The sequence below is a fragment of the Acipenser ruthenus genome, chromosome 2 (genome assembly GCF_902713425.1).
Source record: "Acipenser ruthenus chromosome 2, fAciRut3.2 maternal haplotype, whole genome shotgun sequence".
In the NCBI taxonomy this organism is placed as follows: domain Eukaryota; kingdom Metazoa; phylum Chordata; class Actinopteri; order Acipenseriformes; family Acipenseridae; genus Acipenser; species Acipenser ruthenus.
The window spans coordinates 20496237-20523487 of NC_081190.1; the positions used below are offsets into that span (position 1 = coordinate 20496237).

Consider the following 27251-nt stretch of genomic DNA (forward strand, 5'->3'; position numbering starts at 1 on the left):
GGGCCTCTCTGTAATCTAAATAGTGTTCCATCTGTAGATGTGGGGATCACAAGGCAGGAAACTCACTACCAAACACTTCCAAGTCCACAATCTTAACCACTGTACATAAGAGCCAGGCTTGTATTCACAAGCAGTTATAGAACTGACGTACTGCATTTCATGTGCACTACCTCCTTTACACCACAGGGGTCAGTCTTGTACAGGTACAGGTAGTTAGTTAACCCCTATGCGCCTTACAGCTCTAATTTCAGGTTTTAAATGCTGATGATGCAATCTCTTTTTCTGGGATGTGTCACGGCCCTAATATAACCCGTGGAGCAATCAAATCAGTCTTTCTGTGCCTTGTCATTGAATACGGCTAGTCAATAGTTTTGCCTATTGCTTAGCTGTAAAATTGTATCTGTAAATGCCAGTTTTGACGATACACCAAAAACGCATACACGGGAAACGCGTCTACCAGCGCATATTTTGAATTGGAAGAGGAGGACGAGATCGAGAGGAGTCTTGTACTTCACAGTACGTGCATCACACACACTACATCACTTTATTTTATTTTATTTATTTATTTGTTTGTTTGTTTGAATGCTTACAGTGGTGACCACATTTATTGTATCACCCCATTATCTTAACGATTTACTGCTTTATGATCACCATGTAGTTAGTTTTTCTATGGACTCTTTTTTTTTTTATTGTTGATTTGTTGTTCGTGGTTATATAGAATTCTATAACTTTTGTGTATGAATATGATTTTCTCTTCATAATGTAAAATTATTGAAAGGCAGGAAATATACAGTACATTATGTTTATATGCCAATAATGAAAAGCATGTATTTATGTGTTTGCTTTACAGTGGTGGACACGTTTATTGCAGTATTCCACTATGGTTTACTGCTTTGTCACCACTTATACTACAGTTCGTTGTTCTGTATACTTTTTTGTTGTTGTTGTTATAGTAAGTTTTTCTATAGACTTTAAAAAAATGCTGTTCCTGGATATACTGAAATCTATAACGTTTTTTTACTTGTATTTATTCATACAGTTCATGGTTAAAAGGTTTTACATATGATTTGGTAATGTACTTTGTGATATTTTGCTTAGTCTGGACTACTTCCATAAAATAGCAGACAGTGCCTGTAAATAGGGCTGTTTTGTCATACAGACCATGGCTCAGGCAAAATCTTGTAGCTCCTCAACGGTAGAAGATATTTAAAACCTGATTTTTAAAATTTGAAATCCTCATAAAATTTCGCAACTGCAACATTTTAATACATTCCACAACAAAATACAGTATGGAACTGGAAACAGCTTGGTAAGGCCTTTCTGTAGATACATTGGGTTTTAATTTGTGATTTAAGGTTGCCAAACTACAAGTGCTAAAACACAAAGGGGTCATATTCATGCCCATTTATGGTCATTCTGCTTAAGCATCAAAGGGTTAAAGAGTAAGTAGCAGGGTTATGAAAAATACAGCCTTACATGTCCCCGCGTGTTGCTACAACTGTTTAAATAATGTACCTGTAATCTCTATTTTCATTGTTAACATGTTGACAACGTTTTACACAAAACTTTAATGTCAGTTTCAAAGCTCTTTTCAAAATGGCTGCTCTAGTGCACTGGATAGTGTAAGGATTATTGCCCACATTGTCAAACCGGTAACACATCAATAACAATCCATAATGTAGTACAGAACAGAAAAGCCAGAGCACTTCTTATTCCAGCAGTGATTTAGAGGACAGATCTCAAACCCCAATGCACTAGAGTGGACATTTTGAAAAGAGCTTTGAAACAGACTTTAAAGTTATAAGTGTAAAAATGTGTCAATAGGTTAACAATGAAAGGAAAAATGACAGGTACGTTATTTAAACAGTTGTAGCAACACAAGGGGATGTGTAACGCTAGATTTTTCGGAACTCTTTAAATCCAATACAAAATGACATTTAAAAACATTTAAACAAGCGCTACAGTATACTGCTCTCCCCTCCTACACTGCAGCCAGGCTTTTTATACAAGGTTAGTATGAACAAAATACTTTTTTTCCAGCAATATCTTGAGGCTGTTCATGTTTCACCTACCTGGGGTGTTACTCATTATCATATTTTGTTTTTTTTTATTTATTATTATTATTATTATTATTATTTATTTCTTAGCAGACGCACTTAAGTGATATTAACCTTTAAAGACATTATTTTAATTTAGACTATGCACAACATTGTGCAGTAGTGTAAAAAGGGTGTGGAAATCCATTGATTGCTGTCAAAAACCCCACACAGGATTAATTTACAGTGTTTACACAGTATTTAGCCTCCATTAGGGCAATGGTAATCCTAGTGCAGGGTTGCTCTATTAGCACAAACCAGACATTGACCAGAAAATGCAAAACAAAACACTGTTGTAAAACAAAGCTAATAAAATAGAAGTTGCCCTGACAGTATCTGAGCGCTATTCCCACTAAGGTCCCACTCCAGGAGCCTTCTACATAGACACGCTGTCTATACTCCTTATGGGATCAAAATCCCCTGAACTATTTCCCTGTTTCTTAAACAGCAAGAATCCTCGGTTGTTGGTTTCCTTTAGTCTTGGTACTGCCACACTCACAGCAGGCCATCACCTCCAGGCTTGTATAGAGAGAACAAAAGAACTGGCTTTCCAGCTCCTTTATATAGCATGTGGCCAGGTCTAATTGCTAATCAATAAATCAATTAGCACCTGGACACATATCACACATATTTTAGCAGGGAGTTGATTCCAACCCCAGGCCTTCCATATTTAGCAAAAACTGTTTCCCCATTTGTAAATCGCATATCAGAAATCAACCAATCAAGGAGCAGTATTTGCCAAAATTCCAGCACCTTATCCTATGTACAGATGTCATCCCGTGCAGAGAACACCACAACTAATTTAAATGTTTTAAAACAAAAAAGCACAAACACATATCCGATACCATTTGTAAAATGGAGCATCCTATTAACTTCACTCTCTTTAAATTTTGATGACCCTGACACTAATTTATCCAAAGAAAATATTACTGAAATCACTACAAACTTTTAAAAACACACGCTTCTCTGGCTGGACTTTTGTTTTTAATATACTCCCTAACCATGACATGTTGATTTTGGACTGAACTAGTACAATTTTCATTCATGTGATTTATAATAAGTTAATACGTTGTAGGGTGGCTCTTGTTGTATAAGAAACATCATTTGGCACAGTCTGAGCAGTCCAAACTGCACAAGATGACATTTGATTTACAAGAAGAGACACCCTACCCACAATGTACTAACTTGTAAAATAAAAATAAAAACAAACAAAATACACTATCTAGATGTGCTGGGCCCCAGCCCTGCCACAAGCAGGTATTAGTGTTGCATAATTTGACTTCATATTCTGAAATGTCTGTGTTCTAGTTTTCCTAAATTAACATCTTGTTCTTATTTCCTTTCGAAAAAAAGAAATGGAGTAGATTTTGTAGTTAAGTGGAATCTTGTAAATTAGGCCCCAAGTGCTATGCTCGACTAATTGAAACAAAAACAAAAAAGTGACCGGATATTTCTAATTGACATCAGCAGGGGTTTCTTTTCCATTTATTTTTAATTATATTGGTTATACTGGCAGTACACTACACTTGTTTTCAATGAGTGCAAATATATCTAATATGTTCTGATTATGTGTACAGTATGAGTATATGTCTAGACAGAAAACAGCTCATTAATTATATATATATATATATATATATATATATATATATATATATATATATATATATATTATAATGATACGGTTATAAAATAGGCGGTTCCCAATGCGCGACATCGCTATCCTTTCAATGTATCTCAAAAGCATGTCTGTTCAAAAAACACAAACAAGAAGGCTCCCGAGTGGTGCATCCGGTAAAGGCTCTCCACCCGGAGTACAGGATGCGCCCTATAGCTTGGAGATTGCTGCTGACCGTGGACGGGAGTTACCAGGGGGCGGCACACAATTGGCCAAGCGCCTGTCCGCAATCTCGCAAGCTTTATAAACATGGAGTATTTCATTAAAAGTGTACTACTTACATGTTTAATACACTAGTGGTGCTGGACCAGTAGGGTTTCACACAAAGATTACAAGCTGTGCTGAGATTTATTAGTACAATAAGAGTGTACCAGCGGAACCAATTAAATAAAACCTGAGGCAAATGTGTTAATACAGTCAACAAAATACATAACACCTTTTTGTTTGACATAACTATATTAATCATTAGAAAACAATTCAGTATCATCAGCCAATCAGCTTCCAGCCCTACTGGGCTTCGTCACCAGTCATGGTCAACTACCACACGGTAAAGCCTTCATCGACGGGCACTATCACTTACATTAACTACAGGGAGCAGTGAGCATATAAGGATACAATCTGAGATGGAGTTAAGATTTTGGACTGGATTTTCACAAAAATGGATTTCCAATCTGAGTGTGACTTTTGCAGTCATTCAGGGTATGGTGTGAATGGGAGCCTTTGTAATGTTTATTTATCATCACTACTGTGCCCGGGGGTTCCTGAGTGGCGCATCCAGTGAAGGCGCTCCACGTGGAGTGCAGAATGCGCTCTATGGACGTCGTGAGTTCGAGTCAAGGCTATTCCACAGCCGACCGTGGACGGGAGCCCCCAGGGGGCGGCGCACAATTGGCCGAGCATCGCCAAGGGGGAGGGTGGGTTAGGTTGGCCAGGGTGTCCTCGGCTCACCACACACCAGAGACCCCTGTATACTGGCCGGGCACCTGTGGGCTTGCCTGTAAGCTGCCCAGAGCTGCGTTGTCCTCCGACACTGTAGCTCTGGGTTGGCTGCATGGCAGGCCTGCAGAGTGAAAAAAAGCGGTCGGCTGATGGCACACGCTTCGAGGACAGTGTGTGTTTGTCTTCGCCCTCCCGAGTCAGCGCAGGGGTGGTAGCGGTGACCTGAGCTTAAAAAATAATTGGCAACGACTAAATAATAAAAATAATTGGCAACGACTAAATTTATTAAAAAAACAAAAACAAAAACAAAAAAAACTACTGTGCCCAGCTATCACAGGATAACAGCATTTGGAGTCCCAATGAAAGTATATGTCAAAGATGTTGTAACAGGGCATAAAGACACTTTGCCATCACTGCCTGAATATCCTTTTAAAAAGATCATGTATCAAAACATGCAAAAATGCAAGTATCCACTTCACTAGTGAAGTAAGTAAACATTTGAATGGAATAATATCAGTAGATTTCTTGTCATAGACTTATATATATCATGGAGAAGGTTGTGGCTCCATGAAGTCGGGGTGTAATCCAATTATTCTGAACTCAACACCACTAATAATATGCACCATCGGCACGTCATACTTGACATTTTTGCTCCATTAACTGCTAATCAGCAGAAGCTAGTCTGCTCACATACAAGCAAAGCTTCAAACTAAATCAAATTTAAATGTCTAAAAATCGACAGACATGAACTGTTGTGTTTTTCAGCAAAGAGTTAGGATCAGTCGGAAAATAGACTACAATTTACATTTAAGAACATAACAACTTAAGAAAGTTTACAAACAAGAAGAGGCCATTCAGCCCATCATGCTTGTTTGCTTGTTAGTAACTTATTGTTCCCAGAATCTCATCAAGCAGCTTCTTGAAGGATCCCAGAGTGTCAGCTTCCACAACATTACAGGGGAGTTGGTACCAGACCATCACAATTCTCTGTGTAAAAAAGTGCCTCCTATTTTCTATTCTGAATGCCCCTTTATCTAATCTCCATTTGTAACCCCTGGTCCTTGTTTCTTTTTTCAGGTCGAAAAAGTCCCTTGGGTCGACATTGTCAATACCTTTTAGAATTTTGAATGCTTGAATCAGATCACCGCGTAGTCGTCTTTGTTCAAGACTGAATAGATTCAATTCTTTAAGCCTGTCTGCATATGACATGCCTTTTAAACCTGGAATAATTCTGGTCGCTCTTCTTTGCACTCTTTCTAGAGCAGCAATATCCTTTTTGTAGCGAGGGGGCCAGAACTGAACACAATATTCTAGATGAGGTCTTACTAATGATTGTATTTTATACATGTGCTATTGATAAAACAGTACTGGTTATTTTGGAAGGAAGTACTGTATTAAAAATATTTATATTTTTGATCTATGTCCATGGCAATCATCCATATTATTAGCTCTGAACAGCCTATGTGTGTTTTATCAGCTCCATCCTTATGGGTTTAATACCCTTCCAATGACATTTCTAAATAGTTTAATACAGTATGTATAACACAAAGGCTTACAGCAGAGCTTCATTATTAAATGAATGCATCTGTCATGCCTGTTTTATATCTAATTAAAGATTATGCAAAGCAAGGATTAAATAACAAAATAGGCATGAGTTTCTTTAGATGCACTTTTTTTTATGGCTGTGCAACTTTAAGCCATGTTAAATGACATGCCCAATTCACAGTGCTAACTAAGGTTGCATTTTCTTACCTCTTATTTGTACTAGCAATATTATCACTGGTATCCTTTTTCTACTGTTGAATATAGTTTTATACTTTTTGAATTTGTGCAATGTGGAATAGGAAGATATTTCAAAGACAAGGCTATGAATTCAAAGTTGCTGCTGCTTCCTGGTTACAACTGTTTCACTCTAATGCTCCAGCTAAAATCAGGCCAAGAAACCTTTGGCACACTGGAAATAATTAAATACCAGAAATGAATAGTTTGATTTGTTTTGATCTACAGTGTTGATGAAGCAAGCAAAGAACCAATAGATCTTCAACACATGAAAGCAGACATAATGCAGCTGGCAATATGGTTAGCACTCCTTAACTTGTGAGATATAAACATTATTATGTTTAAAACAATTATAGCTAACAAAATAATTCTATAAATCTTAGACATTTTGCAATTCCTTTATCCACAAAAACCAAACCAATAAATAAATAAATAAATAAATAAATAAATAAATAAATAAAACATGTTATAGTACACGTATATTCATTTCAAAACATGAACATCTGGCACTACTTTATTTTAAAGGAAACTCTCAGTTTATATTCCTTGTTATTGGGCTATCTGTTCGCACTTACATTTCCTCAGCAGTGTCTTCTGGGTAAAAGTGTGTTGCTGGCTGAAAGCATGTCAGTCAACAAGGGAAGCAGCTGATTGGTTATTGACAAGAAAGGAGTCAGTGAAGCGGTGGGGAGAATTTAATTCTTCAGCTGAAATGACCCAAATACAAGACAGTCAGAAATCATGGCTTCCAAACAGAGTTGTCTTTAAACCTAGTGTAGTACCAGATGTCATGTTTTCAAATGAAAATACATGTTTGTTGTAACATGTTTTTTTTTCAAAACTGCACATTGGAGACCTATAAATTAAATGTGCATTTGTGAAGACGTTTGATGGAACTTGATTGTTAGCTACAATTACTTTAACATCAGTATACGTTAAGGAATCCTCAGGTAAGATCTTCCCTCACCATTGATATGAATAACTGTTTGCTTCCCATACAGACCTCCTGTGCCAATGGATTTACCCAAGTTGCCGCTACTTCGTTAGCTATCCAGCATCATGTTGCAACTGTTAAACAAACATGTGATGAATGTTGTCACTGGTGTAACAGACGGGGCCTGGGTGTGTGAAGTGATTACTGCACAATTCACAAGCCAATGCTTTGTTTTTGTTTTCACTTGGGAGTGAATTCTTGTATGAAAATAACAATGTCTTACACACTTTTCTTGAAAAATTGAAATGATTAATGTATGTACCCCATGGCTGAAAATGTGCCGTTCTCCCCCATATTCAACATTTATATGTTAAATCTAATATCCATAAAATCGATTGTATAATTGTATACTTATTTATGCGACCGAAATGTTACACTCGTTTTCACAGTTAACACAAATTTTACTATGTATATAGTAATGAAACGAGCAAAGTAACAAGGTAACACATGGGTATGAGATTTCTTTATGTTGTCGTTTATTTGTCTTCCTTACTTTCGTTCTACACTGTCGCAGTCACAATGCTCTTGTTTACAGTTACCATGGCTACTTTGCTTTGTTTCCAGGCACAGCGTACATATAGTAAAGCAACGTCAGGCACAGCACAACACGCTGAGCACGTGAAGTTCGTATGAAGAAGACTGAATTATAAAACTTCAGTCATTAAGGGATTTGTTTACTTTGAATTTTTATTTTATTTTTTATGCAGGAGTAAAAAGTAAAAGAATATGGCAGAGGTGTCGATGGAAAGAAACGGACGTCTCTCCGCGGCAAAATGTCTTTTGTATAACTGGGTAGAAGAGGTAAGAAGAACCGACACATGATAAATATTTTTTCTCTTCTCTTTGAAAACTGTTTTGTTATTCCTAAAATGCTGAGTATTCGCTGGAAAACTAAAAGCAATTAACTTAACTCAGTTACAAAACATATTCAGATCCAAGTCCTGTTAAATAATGCCAAAAAAAACAAACAAAAAAAAACCATTCAATATTATTAACCATTAATATGTCTATACTCAGTCGCTCAATGACTGCTTAAGAAATTCCAATTACATTATCTATCTATCTATCTATCTATCTATCTATCTATCTATCTATGTATAGTCCTTAGTTTCAGAAGCAGATGAACATTATTAAATACAAAAAAAATAAATGAGCAGTTTGTTTAAAGTATTTAAATGAGGGCTTAACCAACACTTAAAATAACGTATTATCTCTCGTTCGCTTTATTATCGTTATAACATTGTTCCTTTTGGTTCTTCACTTTTTTAATATCAATATGGAAAGAATTGTGAATATTCATAAAAACGTCAGCTTCTAAAGTAATACATAAAAAGTAAGCCCTGATCAAAAACTGTGTCATCAAATCTTATTAAACCTTGTACACCGAACTTTTTAATGTTAAGCAACATATACAGCTTTATGAATGCTACCTTTTAAGCATAAAACAGCTACAACCCGTGAAAAACACGTAATTTACCATCCTGCTTGCTTATTACTTTTGGGTGGAAAAAAAAAAAAATCTGGAAGACTTGTGAATATTCATGTCAACTTCAAAGCTTGTAAAATGAATAAATAAGAAGTAAAAACTATGTCATGTCTTAAGAAATATTTGGGAACATGTAAAACTAACCTTTTTTGCAATTGCAATACCTTTTTTTATTTTTTATATCCATTGGGTTTTTTTTCCACAAAATTAAAATGATAACTAAAGAGCAAACTGTATCTGCATGCAGGTGCAAATAGTGATCTTTATAGTAGAAATGTATCAGTAATTTCATGGGGTGTCCGCTGGGGCTGTAAGGATAGAGCAGAGGAAGCAGAAACGAGCTGTTAGTAAGACAGTATCGAGCGGAGAACCCTCGGCAAAGGATAGAGTGACGAGCCAGAAGCTCGGAATTAGGTGCGATCTTGGAGAGGCCTGGGCTTGAAATTAGGATAGAAAAGAGATCCCGACCGATGAGCTCTCCTATTGCCGAGGACAGAGCGTGGTCAAAGGTCACGTTCCTGAGGATGTGAAAACATATAAAAGGGCTCTGCTCTGCAGAGGCGCCTCTCGGGGTGATAGGAATAGTCCAACAGCTTAGGACTGAAAGGAGAGATAGTAAAGGGTTCCCTGACTGGTCTGGTGCTGCCCTCGCATTAGGTGAGGCACAGGGCTCCGAAGCCAGGAGCGGGAAGGCGTCCTGCAGGGAAGCTGCAACAGAGAGACATGGGTTAGTCTGGGACTCGGGCACTGAGAGCGTAAAGCGGGCCACGTCCTGAGGGATGGAAGGACAGTGCCTCACGTGGTGAGGCAGAATAGCCGCATGAGCTGCGTAAGGATAGTGTGGCCGGGGGTCCCCTCTGATTTACTCGGTGAGAACCCTCCTAGTGCGAGGATGAAGTAGTGTGGCTGACCTGAGGTCGAGGGAGTGGATCCGCACTTACACCCCCAGAGCAGACTGATGCAAAGGCATGAGAAAGAGAGAGGAGGAGGGGAGGAGGAGAAAGCAAAACACTAGACAAAGGAGTGTGAGACTGGGGTTTAAATTGGAGGTTAATGATGATAGGCATTAATTAATAAAGAAGCCCAACTATCGCTCCCCAAATTTCACCCTGAGGCTAACATTAATTGACTTGTAAACAGTATACAAATATATTAATGTATGTATGTTTACTAATTAATGTCCACTTTTGAAGTGTCTATTTATCTAGAGGCAATGAATGTTATAAATCCGCTCTAAATTATGTATAGACTACAGTATATGTTGACACTTATTTCTAAATATAGACTTAATAGAATCACTGAAGTATGGTGTTATGAAAGTGACTGAATAATTTACATTTTAAGATAGTCTGTTGCATTCCTATTTTTGAAATATGACCATATTCTTATCAGGAACCCATAAAGACAATCAATCAAAAAAACACTAGTATTTAAAACTTATCTGATATTCACCATTTAGTATCTTGTTCCAAGTGCATAATTTTGAGCATGAGCTTTGGTTGTCTCTCAGTAGCCTACCCTCACTGCACTCTGCAGTTATAGCTACTTTATGATGTGGCAACTGCCTTGGCGCTTACTTTTGTAAGGTCCAGGATTTTAATAAAACAGTTATGTGTTTTTGCAGCAAGTGCCCCCATTGTGGACATTTTTATACTGTCCTAATTACAGAAAGTCTGACTTTCTCAGGCTTGCTCAGAGACAGTCCCAGAACAAAAATATGCTGGTGACTTTTTTTAAAATATGCCAAATATCTGTGAGTGCAGAAACAGAAATAAATAATGAAGAGCATTGTTTTATTCCTTTAAGAAAATGTAGCTCCCGAGTTGCACATCCGGTAAAGGTGCTCCTTGTGCCCTATATCCAGGTGGTTGCCGGTTCGAGTCCAGGCTATTCCACTGCTGACTGTGGACGGGAGTTCCCAGGGGACGACGCACAGTTGGCCGAGCTCCGCCCGGGGGGGAGGTAGTGTGTCCTCGGCTCACCACACACCAGAGACTCCTGTATACTGGCCGGGCACCTGTGGGCTTGCCTGTAAGCTGCCCAGAGCTGCGTTGTCCTCCGACACTGTAGCTCTGGGTTGGCTGCATGGCAGGCCTGCAGAGTGAAAAGAAGCGGTCGGCTGACGGCACACGTTTCAGAGGACAGCGTGTGTTTGTCTTTGCCGCTCCCGTGCCTGAGTATAAAAAATACAATTGTATATCCCAAATTGGGAGAAGAACAGGGTAAAATCAATTGGCGACTACTAAATTAGAAAAAAAAAAAAGTAATAATTTAACAACATCTCAAAAATGTTGACATTGCATGATTTCTTTGGAAATATTTACATTCCATAACTTTTTATGCTTTAAATATATTTGTTGTTGTGGTGGTGGTTGTGGTTGTTTTTTGGCTAAAATAAAAATGTAAAAATAGGCTCACTGTTAAAATTAAAATGTGTACCATTTTCCAGCTCAAGCACCAAAAATCAGTATTTAAAAAAAATACATTTGGAGCAATTATTTTAGTCAGATTGTGATACAAAAACTGACAACTCATATTCTCTGAGATAACAGGGCTGTATTAAAACTGAATCTGTCACAATACAGTAGGTCATCTCTTAATGAGTGCCTGCTTTGTGCTCGTAACATTTTGCTTCTTCCAAGATGACATCCAGTTATCGGCAATCATATCAGGCAGACATTGTGCACGATTGATTCATCCAGAGAAAACTGGTGGCTGACAAAGAGAACAGCCTATTAGCATTTTGCTTGGTGGGTAGAATATAATAAGTAGCTGATTCCACCTTATTCGCCAATTCACAATGTGACAAAGGTATTTATCTCCTTAACAATATACATTACAGTAGAACATCTGCTCATGTATTTGTAGCAGGGTTTCGTGCAGGTACAGGAACTCGAGTCAAGAGTCTCTTGTGAGGTCTGTTACAGGTATATTCTCCTTTCCGTGCATTACCTCATTTATGCTACAGGGATCAGTCTTGTACTTGCGATTGGTCCTCTGACACCACAGCAACATGTCTCGTTAAGATGTCCATCCTGGCATTGTGGAATAGCGCATTATCATCTTGGAACATGCCTTCACCTGCTTTGATTTCAAACATTCTCATAGGACAGTATTAGAATAAGCTTTATTGGTGGACACAGTATCACCATTTTTTTAATTGACTGCAATGCATTGTAGTTGCATCTTATATTATCTATATATTAGGGCAGCAGTGTGGAGTAGTGGTTAGGGCTCTGGACTCTTGACCGGAGGGTCGTGGGTTCAATCCCAGGTGGGATGCTGCTGTACCCTTGAGCAAGGTACTGTACCTAGATTGCTCTAGTTAAAACCCAACTGTATAAATAGGTAATTGTATGTAAAAAATAATGTGTAAAAAATAATGTAATTGTATGTAAAAATAATGTGCTATCTTGTAACAATTGTAAGTCGCCCTGGATAAGGGCATCTGTTAAGAAATAAAAAATAATAATAATAATATCTAGTCTTTCCTCTTTGTTTTATAAATGTAATTCAAGAATCCATGAGTTAGAACATTGGTCACTACCGGTACTCAAATTTGTAGGACAAACAACATTTTAAAGAATATGAAGTTTCAGATCTAGATATTACCTGCTAGATGTGTACCCACAGTAACGCTGTTTTCTACTTCAAGTCTTACTTCTGATTTCTAGTGTACATTTACTGGCAAGAAACTACAGTACCTGTATTGATTTGTTTTGCCTATTTAGAGAGCTACAGGGCCACTGGATAATGATGGATCCCAGATAGATAGAAGTGAAGCCATAAGGCATAAACATGGGCATAGAGGAATTCTCTCTGTGGATCTGCTGTGTGAAGTTACAGATAGAACAACTACACGAGAATCATATACTGCTCCAAAGGGTCTCGGAGTACGACAAAGAGGTATGTACAGTAATAGAGAGATACACAAAAGCTGTTCGTAAAGAACGATGCGTTCTATATGGATTTTTTTGAGTACAAAAAAATAGAATCTTTATGGGTTTACATCTTTTCCACAAACAGGCCAGATACAGTGGTAAACCTACTGGCATTTATTACACAGAAAGTCTACCCCCAGATTATGATACACCTAATAAAGAAGGTTCTAAGCAAGTTGCATCTCAGTTGTACTCTAGATATATGCAAAACAAAAAAATTGTTTTGGACAATTGTACACTATACACCCTGCCGGGGAACTAGTTAGTGAAAAGAAAGTAAATGTTTTTGCATATATTAATAAAGATGAGAAAAGGGTTTCTTCCTTCAGTACTTTTTATTGCTTTTATGTTACAGGAATGAAAGAAGAACTTTTAGAAAAATACCTGTACCAGAAGATAAGGTAATTGTTGTTTTACTAAATCTTTTTTTTTATTTTTTATTACAAGATCAGTGAAACTTACATGAATACATACTGACAGATTTACAATTCAAAGCATGTGTTTCTTGTCAGAAAAACATAAAAGTCTTTGAATACCACTTTTCAACATGTGTAGTTTATCATCAGTTGACTTATGGCTTCGTTTTTAAGCAGTATGTGCACACAGACACATTCAAACTCAGTGGGCTTTCATCCCTTTGAAACAAACAAGCTTTATACTGTTGGTGAAGCCGTCATTTATTTTTTTTTAAATATATATTTTTAGCCCTATGGTTGATTACAGTTATACCACACCTATTCAATCAGACATGACATATTTCATACTGTCTGGTTTCTGATTTGATTTATATTGTTTTTGTCATTAAAATACTGTAATTGTAGCAGCTGACAGCATCTTTCGTCTGATCTAGGGTTTGCTTAGACATATGTAATGGTCTGAGTAGTGTAAGCATGACTGACAGAGGATCTATAAATGATTAAAGTTATATTTTTAAAACAGTATCAGAATTATATATATAGGGGTCTACTTAAATCGTGGTAAATTTACGTATTTTTCACGGGTAGGTTGCAGAATAAAATTAGGATTTTGCAGACATTTCACGGACCTGTTTAAACATTAAATAAACCTAAGTAGACAGTATTTCAGAACACTATAAAGCCTAAAAATAGTGGTACTTGCTTTCTTACTAAAACCGAGTGCTGTCATTTGTTAAAGGCAAGCATGCAGCATCACCCTGCAGTTGACTTGCCAATACATTGAGACTGCATGTTCTGTATCCACTGAATTGGTTGGAAGTTAAGGCAAAGCTTTGCCAAGCTTATTAGTTATTTTAAGCTGATTAAAACTTCGTTGTCACTTGAATAGTAAACAAGAACGTTAACTGCTTTGGAGAATTTTTTTTGTAAATGTTATTTGTAGACGTTTTTTGTTTGTTTTTTGCTTAAGTGCAATGCACACGGGACGGCGAAGGAATCAAAAAGGGCTATCTACAGAAGATACGTAGATACGTAGTTTGCGTCACTTGCATTGTGCAGTAGTTCATTTAAATGAGGTTTCATTTTTTTTCCTCTCCGTACTTTTTCGCTATACATTGGCCTTTAAAAGAGGTGAATTTCGCAGTGACCCCTCAATTTCACGATTTCAGCGAAATCCGCGAAATCGCTATTTAGGTAGACCCCGATATATATATATATATATATATATATATATATATATATATATATATATATATATATATATATATATATATATATATACAGTGCCGTGATAAAGTATTTGCCCCCTGTCTGATTTTCTTTATTTTTGCATATTTTTGACACTGAATGTTATCAGAGCTTCAACGAAAACCTAATATTAGATAAAAGTGACCCTGAGTGAACAAATAACACAAAAATTTGATACATATTTCATTTATTTATTAAAGAAAGTTATGCAACACCCAATGCCCCCGTGTGAAAAAGTAATCGCCCCCTTAGACTCAATAACTGGTTAAGCCACCTTTAGCAGCAATAACTGGAACCAAACGTTTCCTGTAGTTATTGATTAGTCTCTCACAGTGCCGTGGAGGAATTTTGGCCCACTCCTCCATGCAGAACTGCTTCAACTCAGTGACATTTGTGGGTTTTCGAGCATGAACTGCTCATTTCAGGTCCTGCCACAACATCTCAATGGGATTTAGGTCTGGACTTTGACTAGGCCATTCCAAAACTTTAAATCTCTTGTTCTTCAACCATTCTGATGTAGATTTGCTTGTGTGTTTCGGATCATTGTCTTGCTGCATGACCCAGCTGCGCTTCAGCTTCAGCTCCAGCTCACGGACGGATGGCCTGACATTCTCTTGTATAATTCTCTGATACAGAGCAGAATTCATGGTTCCTTCAATGATGGCAAGGCGTCCAGGTCCTGATGCAGCAAAGCATCCCCAAACCATGACACTACCACCACCATGCTTGACCATTGGTATGAGGTTCTTACTGTGGAATGCAGTGTTTGGTTTTCGCCAGACATAACGGGGCCCATGTTGGCCAAAAAGTTCCACTTTTGACTCATCTGTCCATAGAACATTGTTCCAGAACTCTTGAGGATCATCCAGGTGCTTTTTGGCAAACTTGAGACGAGCATTCATGTTCTTCTTAGTGAGCAATGGTTTCCGCCTTGCTACTCTGCCATGAATCCCATTTTTGCCAGTGTCTTTCTGATGGTAGAGTCATGAACACTGACCTTAGCCGAGGCGAGAGAGGCCTGCAGATCCCTGGATGTTGTTCTAGTGTTCTTTGTGACTTCCTGGACGATTTTACGCCTTGCTCTTGGAGAGATTTTGGTAGGACGGCCACTCCTGGGAAGATTCACTACTGTCCCAAACTGTCTCCATTTGGACAATATGGCTCTGACTGTGGTTTGGTGGAGCCCCAGAGCCTTAGAAATGGCTTTGTGGGGGCTCCTGAGTGGCGCATCCAGTAAAGGCGCTCCGCGTGGAGTGCAGGATGCGCTCTATAGCCTGGACGTTGCCGGTTCAAGTCCAGGCTATTCCACAGCCGACCGTGGACGGGAGCTCCCAGGGGGCAGCGCACAATTGGGCGAGCGTCGACCCGGGGGTGGGGAAGGTTAGGTCGGCCAGGGTGTCCTCGGCTCACCGCACACCAGCGACCCCTGTAGTCTAGTCGGGCGCCTGCGGGCTTGCCTGTAAGCTGCCTGAGAGCTGCGTTGTCCTCCGACGCTGTAGCTCTTGGCTGGCTGCATGGTGAGTCCGCAGTGTGAAAAAAAGCGGTCGGCTGACGGCACACGCTTCGGAGGACAGCGTGTGTTTGTCTTCGCCCTCCCGAGTCAGCGCAGGGGTGGTAGCGGTGAGCTGAGCTTAAAAAATAATTGGCAAAGGGCTCCCGAGTGGCGCATCCAGTAAAAGCACTCGCTAGAGTGCAGGATGCGCTCTATAGCCTGGACGTCGCCGGTTCGAGTCCAGGCTATTCCACAGCCGACCGTGGACAGGAGCTCCAGGGGGCGGCGCTCAATTGGCCGAGCGTCGTCCGGGGGGAGGGAGTGTTAGGTCGGCCAGGGTGTCCTCGGCTCACCGCGCACCAGCGACACCTGTTGTCTGGCCGGGCGCCTGCGGGCTTGCCTGTAAGCTGCCCAGAGCTGCGTTGTCCTCCGACGCTGTAGCTCTGAGGCGGCTGCACGGTGAGTCTGCAGAGTGTAAAGAAGTGGGCGGCTGACGGCACACGCTTCGGAGGACAGCGTGTGTTCATCTTCGGCCCTCCCGAGTCAATGCAGAGGTGGTAGCGGTGAGCTGAGCCTAAAAAATAATTGGGCATTTCAAATTGGGGAGAAAATAATAATAAAAAAAAAAATTGGCAATTCCAAATTGGGAGAAAATAATAAAAAAAATAATTGGCAACGACTAAATTTAAAATAAATAAATAAATAAATAAATAAATAAATGGCTTTGTAACCCTTTCCAGACTGATAGGCATCAACAACTTTTTTCCGGAGGTCTTCAGGAATTTATTTTGTTCGTGGCATGATGTGCCTCTAGAACCTGTGTGCTGACAACTTCACTCTGATGGTAAGGGCCAAAGTTAGTCAGATTTATATTGGGCAGGGCTGGCCCAAATCAGGCCTGGTTGTTAACCAAAGTACTCAAACAGCTGACCCTAATTATCCCTTTAATTGGGTTGAGTTAACTGGGGGGGGGGGGGGGGGCATAACTTTTTCACACCTGAAGATTGCATGTTTGATTACCTTGCACACCAAACAAATGAAAGAAGCACCAAACTTTGGTGTCATTTTTTTCTCTCAGACTCCCTCTATATACTACTACAACCCACAGAAAAATCTGACCAAATACAATGTGAAAAATGTGCAAAAATGCAGAAAATCAGTCAGGGGGCAAATACTTTTTCACGACACTGTATATATATATATATATATATATATATATATATATATATATATATATATATATATATATATATATAATTAAAGTTACTGCTACTTTAAGTTGATGAATAACTCCTTTTAAGTTATCTGCTTTGGGGTAACATCTTATTTATGCTTCCTTTCTGCTGTAGGTATCATATGTGTACAAAAAAATATGAACAATCCAATGTTATTATAATAATAATAATAATAATAATAATAATAATAATAATAATAATAATAATAATAATAATAAGATTACCAACATATCTTGTAGATTTACATTAAAAGATATTTTTGAAATAAGCCATTAAACACATAGGCGGGCCCTTTTTGGGGCAATCAAATCTCAATGGTCCTACAGTATGTAAGACGTAAAATACAATAATGCCACATACAAAGAAACAGTATGTGCCTCAAATTTCTTCTTGCCATTAACTTACCGCTGCACATCTGCTGCAGTTGGACTCACTTTGATGTGCAGTTTTTTTCTTAACACAAACCCCTGTTCTCTTCTCCTGAGGCATTTATGGGGCACATTTTTTTTAATTTTTTATCCAGTCTGATGTGGCATGTGCCTTTTATGGGAGAATCCTAGAGCAAGATTAGATTCAGTAGCAGTCTGTGAAGACCACATGTGAACCATCTGCTGCAGCCTGTGAGGAAATTGGAGGTGTCTGTCTGGTTTACATGCTTGGGTTTCTTGTATTTTCTCTCAGTGATGGGGATAACAGATGCACTGGCATTGTAAACACTTGAAACAACCTGTTTGACTTGTAGTGCATGACAAACCTTTAGAGTATTCAGCAGAAAGCAAGTTTTGAGACCTGGTTTATCAACCGCAAATTCACTGAATATTGGTAAGAATGTAACCTTTGGCACAGTGCTACTTTAATCCAGGGTCTTTCAAATTTGTATGTATTTGTTTATTGACTGTTGTAGATGTGGATGGCTTTCAATTGACATGAGCCAGCACAGAGGAAACTGTCTGTTTGGAATGTGTTTCATAATCACTGTTGTATTAATGAAAATGGCTTTCCAAGAGCATTTTTATTCAGAGTCAATCCAGCCACTGTATCTCAGTAAACAAGGACACATGTTGTTAGATGAACCTGCTGGTTATAATATGTCCATGTCAATGCATACCATAATATGTCTGTTGTACTTTAATTATGTACAGTATAAGAGTAGATTCAATAAAAATGTGTCTGCATTATTCCTTTCTCTATCATGTCATTCAATCAAATTCATATGTGTGACCCTTTCACGTATTCCGCTGTTGTTGCAAGTTAAAAAAATAACAGAAGTTGTTTTGTTTTATTTCCTGTCTGTGTTGCTCATAATGTATTATCACACATTAATACAGTAAACAGTATGCCTAAGCCTGGTTTTGAGCAATGATGTACAAGTTACTGTACACTCAACATGCGAGGCAAGTGTTTATATTATCATTGAGGCTGGTAGGCTTTTAAAAAATCTATATATTTGCATTAATTCTCCTATGTCTATTTTTACAGTGAAGAGGTGTTAAATGAGTTTAACTCTCCTCCTCCATTGGAACAGCTGATGTCAGTAACGAGACGTGACTATAACATTGAGGGTTTTAAGTCAGTCCCTCCACCCCCCACCAAGGTAGGAGCCTGTGCGCACAGTCCTGGATTATTTACATTTGTGGTTCAGATCCTGCTTAAAGTAAACTGAAAAGAAGGCCAGGTCATCAAAACATTGGCTAATAAAGGATGACAGAACCTATTGAATGCAGCTTTAGATTGTCATAAGGCAATGCACCCTTACTGGTTAAGCAATTATTTCAAGTTTGAAGTGGAATTTAATTGTAATTGTAATAGTCCTTTCAAAACATTTCTAAAGAAACTCCTTTTTATTTGAGTTTAATAAAACTGGTGTAGAATATACAACTCTTAAGACCAAATAAAATGATGTATCATATTGCACACTTTCTCTTGAAGGTCTTGGTTATGTTCACGGGGCATATTTTCTACAGTTGAAGAATGGCTAAATTGATGGTCATTTGGTTCACGTATCATACAAGTTGTACATTCATATGAGCAATACATTTACTACTATGCCATCCTAAGGACTTACTTTAGTCATTATGTATTGTTGTTCTGAAGTTCATTGCTTACAAACTTTGATTAATGACAGCACATGCAAATACTGTATATGTATTGATGCAGTTAAGAGTGCCTAATACCCCAAGTATAATAAAGTTCCAGAAATTTTTTTTTTAATAATCTGTTGTGTATATGAAGTTCAAATACGATGTAAAGCAGGTTCTCATTTGTCTAATTATTGTAATTGTTCTTAAAGGCGCATGACTACAAAACAGAACAGCCAGTAACCTATTGGTCTGAGAATGCTCATAAAATACAAGTAAGTTTTTTTTTCTTCTTTATTTTTGCATATTTTCATAATGTATATGCACAGCATACAGGTTAAAAAATATTCAGATGGAATTGAAAATAATGCGTGATATAATGAGGGATGAATGGGCAGTAATACATTTTTCAGTCCAGTGTGAGTAAAAGGCAGTAACACTGGCTATGTTTACAATTACTTTTGGCACCCATAATGGAGCATTATTTTTCCAGAATTGTGGTCTTCATACTGTCATTGTACTGTAACTTTCTAGATTTTAGAAAAGCGCGTTCCAAGCGTGGAACACCTGGAGGCGGTAGGCCAGTGGCAGTTTGATATGATTAACATCATTCCATGGGTCAAAATGATTAAAATTCAAGGGACAAAGTGCTGAATGATCATCTTACAGAAATGCACTTCCTTATAACAGATGCACTAACATTGTAAACACCTAGTACCCCCTGTTTGACTTTTAGTGCATGACAAACCTTTAAAAGTGTATAGAGCACAAAATAAGTTTTGAGACCTGGTTTATCAACCAAAAATGTACTGAATATTGGTAAGAATGTAACCTTTAGCAGTTGAAGAAATGTGGGAAAGTATATGGATATCAAAGCCCTGTGTTCCTTTTTCTTATCACATCAAATTAATTGAATCCCAGTGTACACCACTTGAAAAATGAACTATTTTAATTACTAGGGTCATTAATATGTGTATATATTTATTTATTGAATGTTGTAAATATTATTGTAGATGTGGATGACTTCCAAATGGTATAAGCCTGCAGAAACTGTCTCTTGAATGTTTCATAATTTCTGCAGTATTAATGAAAAACATTTAAACATGTATCAATGTAAACAAGTAGACATGCTACAGGATGTTGTGTCAAAGTGGTTAAGTGGGTACAGGTGCAGGAGTGATGCAGTGCGTGATAAAAACAGACAAAGAGAGTTATAATCCAGTTGGAAAGGAATGTTATTGTATCCAGGTCTGGTGACCAAATAATAAGAGCCCAGCAATACACAGCAATTGCGTATTGCGCAGCATAAATAACAATGAGTTGCAGTCCCAAACAATAAACACAAATATCCGCCCCACAGTAATACTAACACAGTCATCAGTCCTGGGTGCATGCAGCAGTGCTCGTGGTGGGTGATACAGTTTATTAGTGACAGTAGTGCAGTGCTGTTCCGGCTTTGTGCTGGCCCTTGGCGACAGCTCCGGAATCGTGTCAGCCATCTATAATTTACAAAACAAGACAATTACAGGCAAACAAACAAAACACTCACAAGACGTTATTTCTCATGGGGTCTCTGACATTCCCTACAGGTTTAAAGCTCAAACCAACAACCATAAAACAATGCACCTTTTCTGAAATATCAGTATAGCCCCTCCTTAATGAACATAAAATGACACTCACAGGCATGTTTGTTGTAAACGAATGTCAAAATAAAAAAATGGTCAGGTGGATTTTTTTTCAAGAATAATCAAGCTACTACCGTAAGCATGCTACCTCTTTTTTGTTGTAAACATAGCCAGTGCCTACCAGTAAATCAAAAACAACCACTGTGATTTTCCCTTCCCCTTAGTTTAGATTAGTTAAGGATGCTTGTGCTACAGATTTGGATTTAAGTCCCCAAGCTCTGTGCTGTGCTAAAATAAGACCTCCACCTTACAAACTTAGAATAAATCTGACATTTTTTGAAAATAATATAGAAATATGTTGACAATAATAATAATAATAATAATAATAATAATAATAATAATAATAATAATAATAATAATAATAATAATAATAATAATAATAATATTTGTACAGTAATGATCTGATTACCATTATTATTATTATCATAATATGAGAATGCTTACAACTAAGATAGTGACAGAAATATTCCATGTTTTATGAACAGGAATCTTGAAATGCCAGACATACAGTAAAGCCCTGATTCATGTATCCTATAACATTAATTTACCTGAAAACTGAAGTTAAAACAGGATTGTTTTCTTAACGATGGGTGGTAAAGATATGTGGACACTGTTTTTTTGCAGAATGCCTTTAGTTTAGGTATATATTTATCAGATTTTATAAAAAAACAATATTACATTTGTTTTTTTAAAAACACTTAAATACTAATGTAGTGATACCACACCAGCAATCTCATGCTGTTTGATGTCAGATTTTATGATTGGTTGGATTTTTTGCATTAAAGAAAGACAACAGGTTTGGAAGAGTGGTAAAAAAATAAAAAAACGCTCTACCACATTTTATCTTTGACAAAAGTAAGACAACAGCATACCACTCCCTTTTTTATAGCTGTAACAATATTGCTCTAATTCGAAAGAAATTAACAGTTTTTAAAGAAGGAAAATGCTTATATACCACATTTGGTCACTTAACCTTTCTGAAAGCATCCTGTCATCTGCAAAACAAAAGCTTACATAAAAAGAAGAATATGATTTAAAACTGCACAGTTGAATTTAAATGCCTCATTATCATACCGTGCTGACATTTGAATGGACAAATAATAACTCGGCTAACCTCTGAAAGCTGCTATGAAATATTTAGTATTTTCCATTTTCTTTTATGCTTAGAGATAAAAAAAAAAGAAAAAGAAAAAAAACATAAGACTGGTATTCCAATTAAACAGTCTAATTAATTAATACTTGTATTGAGAACCAAAAAAAAAAGAATGATAAAAATGTACAGAAGTTCAGAAGCTGACCCTGATTTATTAACAGTTTTTAAACACAGGCATGGGGTAAAATATGTTAACACATTAAACATTAATAATGCCCATTAATGTCCCGCTAGCCAGCTGAGTGAAGGGACCAGCAAACTATTCCCAACAAATGAACTGTTAACCAATCAGACACTGAAAAACACAACTTATTGAAACATTTGTCTGCTAAATGACTTTAATGTCTGTCTCTGAGCCATGGTGTGGACGGTAAACCATCTGAAGTCATCTTCATTTTACTCCTTGTTTTAAAGGAAACTGCTAAGGTTAACATGACCAGGACAGTGCTATGACTGTTACCCAGGCTTTTAGGTTAGGTTGAGAATAAACTGCAGTGTTCACTAAGCATTATCATGCTAGTAAATGCTTGTAAACTTACTTGCAGGCTAATGTTTATTTTTTTCTGGGCCAAATATGTATTTAATGCCTTGGACTTTGACTGTGTTCTTTATTTGAAAGTTGAACAGGTAAAGTGTACAAAAGGATTGTATATATACTGCATGCAATGATTTACTGTATAAAACAAACAAAAACACATTTTAAAAAACATGATATATTATGTTTTGCTTATATGTTTTTCAATTGTGGGTATCATACAAGAAAAATAACCCTTTCACGTTAGTAATTTAAGTACAAGTAGATTACAGTTTGTTTATGGTTGTACCGGTAAAAATATAATTTTTCAAAGCTAATTAGGTGAATTAAGTGATTTGTAAATAACATTCAGGAGGTCTAATATTGGTTTAATACAGTATGCATTAGAATAATAATGTTACCTTCTGTAGACTAACCCATTTCAAGTTGCCAGGTTTCCATAGTTACTCAGTAACAAGCACCACGGTTGCTACAAGATTTAAGCCACCATATGTGTGTACTTTAATTGGTATTCATAATAGCTATACAGTATCTATGTTTTGAGTCCTTTACTAATTATTTCACCAGCAATAAGCAATACTACTCAATAATCATGAAGCTAGCACTAAAACAGCTCCCAGTGTTTTATTAGTGCTTCCCTGTGGGTCACTGAATGCTTAAAAAAGCACTTCCACCCCCCAGCTAATATGCTGTTTTTGTTTAAGAGTGACAGGAATGTCAGTATTGAATTTTTTTGGATGTTCAGTTCATTTCTACTAGCAAACAATAAATGCTGTTGCAAACCCATAACCTTTCAGTGCAAAGTGACAATTCACTAGTGCAAAAGCAAGTAGAGCAAATGTGCTAGCTTGTGTTCCCGTGGTTTCCTAAAATAACATGATTTTGTCTTTAAGGCTGCCTTGAAATTTAAAACTCAGTAATTTATTGCTGCAATACGTCATTAAGATTTTTATGATCCAGTCACACACTAAATGTTTTGCTTGTAGATACAACAATAACAGTATGCAGCCACCCCCCTCTGCGGACGTTCTGTTTGCAATTAAATATGTTTCAGTGGTTATTTATGGACTACAAATGAATGCCAGATTCCTAATCTTTGTCAAGTTTCCTTATTAAACATTCCAAACTATCTGAACAATTTAAACCTGCAGTATATATTGTCTTAAGGTTCTTTTTTGAAATACTTCAATAACTGCTGAACATTGTTTGAGTTGAGAGCATATCCTTTGAGTCATATCTCCACACGATTCAGTACTGTGCCGTCCCTAATACAAAATACTAGTCTTAAGATACAGTGTAAGTATATTAAAGCAATTTCACAACTGCTCAGGATCAAATCAACTTCAAACATGTCTCTCCAGACAGCCATATACCGTATGTTGTGTAAAAAGATGCATTCCATGAGTGGGGGGAAAAAATGCAGTAAGAAGAATTTCAGTTCCTTCATATAGATGTTATATTTTTTGATTTGTGTAAACTAAAAATATATATATTTCTGGTACTTAAAACGAGCTTTTTAAATATCTACAAACCCATGCTTCAAAGAGTTTGTAATGAATGAATACTGTATATCTGTTTTAAGATTTAAAATTAAACACAGCAAGTGAGACCAGAGTCTTTTTTGTAAGTGGTCTAAGTTTCGTATTTACATGATTCCAATTGCAAAACTAGTTTATGTTAGTAGCCTTCAGAAGTTATTTTGTCACCACCACACATGGCGACAAAGACCAAGCAAAAAAATATATATATATTTTTATTAAGGTATGTGTTGAAATAATTGTTTTGTGTTGAAATAATTGTATTCTCCCCCTTTCCAAAAACTTCTTCCAAGCAATGACACCATAATAACAATGCCGTTTAGTTATATGAGCCTCGCTGTACTTTACACAGGACAATGCTTGCATGATGACACTTTAAATACTGATAGATCTACAGAAACTGTCCATATATATATAATTAAATTCTAAAGATGTAATGTAGATAATGGAATAGAAAGAGCCATGCTCCGGCTTTCTAGCTCCGGCTCTGGAGTGGCTCCGGTAGCTCAGCTCCAGAACTGATGGAGACCCCCTGCTCCAGCTCCAGCAGCCCCTGCTCCAGCTCCAGCAGCCCCTGCTCCAGCTCCAGCAGCCCCTGCCCCTGCTCCAGCTCCAGCAGCCCCTGCTCCAGCTCAGGAGCTGCTCCAGTGCAGCTCTACTGTTGCTCCAGCTGATTTTAGCTGCTCCGGCTCCAGAGCCACTAAAACCTATAATCAGTAATGTATGTTCTTGACTATCATAGCATCATCCTATTTAAGTTATTTTTTTAATTGTTCAATCAGGTTAAATGTGTTTTTTTAGGAGACAAGAAAGTGAAATCTGCTTTTAAGACAGATTTCTATGAATTTAGACTGTATTCCCCTTGTATATTAGAGGCTGTCCAAAATTTGAAAGCCTACAAAGCATGTACTGGTATTGCCAAAATAGCAATTAAAAAAAAAAAATTCCTTGATTGCTTACATATGTTTATATAATATACCTGTAGTCTATATTCTTCTTCTTCTTATTATTATTATTATTATTATTATTATTATTATTATTATTATTATTATTATTATTATTATTATTATTAATTAATTAATTAATTTATTTTTATTTTTTTATGGTACATTTTCTCAGTCTTGTTGCAATAGTAATATACAACGCAGTTAACTGTACAGTAAAATACATTTCAATAAGGAAAAATTATACACAGTCGGCACCGCCTAATCGGGATCCTGATAATCGGGATTGCTGCTTAAATGGGATACAATTCTGGGAGACGTTTTTTGCCAATTCTGTTTATGTTGTTTAATTGGGACCTCACTTTGTTTAATTGGGATACAGTATTTTCAAATCTATGAACGGAGATAGCTTTTCAGTGCAGTGAGTACATGATTACACTGTGACTTGCGTAAATTGCGTAAACCATGTTGAACTCTTGAAGAAAGAGGAGTCTCCTGTGGTTTCTCAGGCTGCTGTTGCAAAGAAAGTTGGTATGTCAACATCGCAGGTGCCTCGCCTTGTGATAAGATGTGATTTCATGCTTTTTCATTTAATGTGGAAATAAAAAACCGATTAATTTTGTTTAGGAATCAAAAAAAAAAAAACATTGACTCAAATTATGATTTAACGTGTAGTCGTAATGTGATGTGATTTCATTCTTTTTCTTTTCATTAAGAAACAAAAAAGTGTGACTAAGGTCGTCTCAACTGCCTCTCGTTTAATTTGGACAGCCATTTACTCAGGATATGTTTCCTTCTCCTGAGGTGTCCCGACTGTATAATAATTGAGTGCTAGGACTAATATCCGAAATTTTAACATGTATTCGAAGGGGAAAAACATTCTGTCAGTCAGAAATGACAGTTGACAGAAATCCCTAAGTCCTTTAGTTAAAGTAAAGGTAACGGTAAGTAACTACATTTAACTAGTGTTTTATTTTCTGTTTTTCAGGGTGTAACAGCTGTCCGAACCAGGGACACACCATTTAAAAAGAACAGCTCCTTCAGCAAACCTATCAGTGAATGCCTTGATGATCCTATGCCTTACACAGAGGAGAACTATCCTAATCTGTAGGAGTTACTGAGTTTTAACACATTTCTAAACTTAGATCGTATTACAGGAATCTTTCCCTGTTTTGAATTTTTGTAGCTGCATCAAGTCTTAGAATTTTACAGTCTCTTTTTGAAGTTGGATTCTTTTTTTAGAAAAGTACTGGAAATGCTTCCATGGCAACCAAGCTGTCTGCTATCTCATTTGTAAGCAGTTGCCAGTGGCAGAACCTTGTTACAAATGGGTACCAAATGTATATGTATCACAAGTAAAATAAATATTTGGACTTGTTTAGGATTTCCAATTGTCAAGTTTCAAAGCTTGTACACAAAGTCAAGTGCTCAACATAATCTTGTATTTCAAGTTAATTAGGAAGTTGTGGAGTTACAGTTATTACATATAGTAATTGCTTCTCGAGTATCTAGGTACATTTGTTAATTATTTGATGCTGTATCAAAACATTTAGTTGTATTTTTATCCTTTTCATACCTGGTGAACACATAAAAACTATTTGTGTCATCTAAACAAAGAAGCTGATGATTCTGAAGATTCAGTAACTAAACTTTGGAGAAGCTCATTCTTGTGTGATACTGTAAAGTATATAGACATCTCCATGTTATTACATGATTTAGGGCTTGATTGACAAAGATGGTTATTTATTCATTTTTCTTTAGACAGTGATATTGGAGCCAGCATTCAGTAGAATAAAGGCTCATGAATCAGCCTGCACTTAATATAAGTTAATTCAAGAAAACAAGTTAAATACAAGCATTTAGTGAACATTAGCTAATATGATAAAGACCAAAGTACACAATTCAGCTAGTTTAACAAACCATCTTTTATATATAAAAAAGCACTTCAGCAATTTTCATGACAAACATAGTGGCACCTTTACATAAAAAGACAAAGAATGTTTTGGCAGCACTGCAA

At 37.0% G+C, this 27251-nt stretch overlaps 1 protein-coding gene across 3 annotated transcripts; it reads left to right on the forward strand.

Annotated features, from left to right (window-relative positions):
• Positions 1–387: 387 nt before the first annotated feature.
• On the forward strand, positions 388–26613 carry LOC117408976 (sperm-associated antigen 8). 3 transcript variants are annotated; one of them, XM_058991596.1, is made up of 7 exons: positions 388–516; positions 8191–8284; positions 12701–12875; positions 13266–13311; positions 18781–18895; positions 19592–19654; positions 26223–26613. In XM_058991596.1, the coding sequence occupies exons 2-7, from the start codon at positions 8210–8212 to the stop codon at positions 26343–26345; spliced, it is 597 nt and encodes a 198-aa protein (XP_058847579.1). In that variant the 5' UTR covers positions 388–516; positions 8191–8209; the 3' UTR covers positions 26346–26613. The 3 variants fall into 3 exon arrangements, with proteins under 3 accessions (XP_058847579.1, XP_058847585.1, XP_058847574.1); XM_058991591.1 differs by lacking the exon at positions 388–516 and adding an exon at positions 7182–7439; XM_058991602.1 differs by lacking the exons at positions 388–516; positions 19592–19654 and adding an exon at positions 7179–7439.
• The last annotated feature ends 638 nt before the right edge of the window (positions 26614–27251 follow it).

What these genes read in the sequence shown, in the direction of transcription:
- LOC117408976 (XM_058991596.1), top strand. Translation starts at nt 8,210, where the DNA reads ATGGCAGAGGTGTCGATGGAAAGAAACGGACGTCTCTCCGCGGCAAAA. An exon ending in TGTATAACTGGGTAGAAGAG is followed by an intron (nt 8,285 to 12,700) that starts GTAAGAAGAACC and finishes TTGCCTATTTAG; the next exon opens with AGAGCTACAGGGCCACTGGA. An exon ending in TCCCTCCACCCCCCACCAAG is followed by an intron (nt 18,896 to 19,591) that starts GTAGGAGCCTGT and finishes TTGTTCTTAAAG; the next exon opens with GCGCATGACTACAAAACAGA.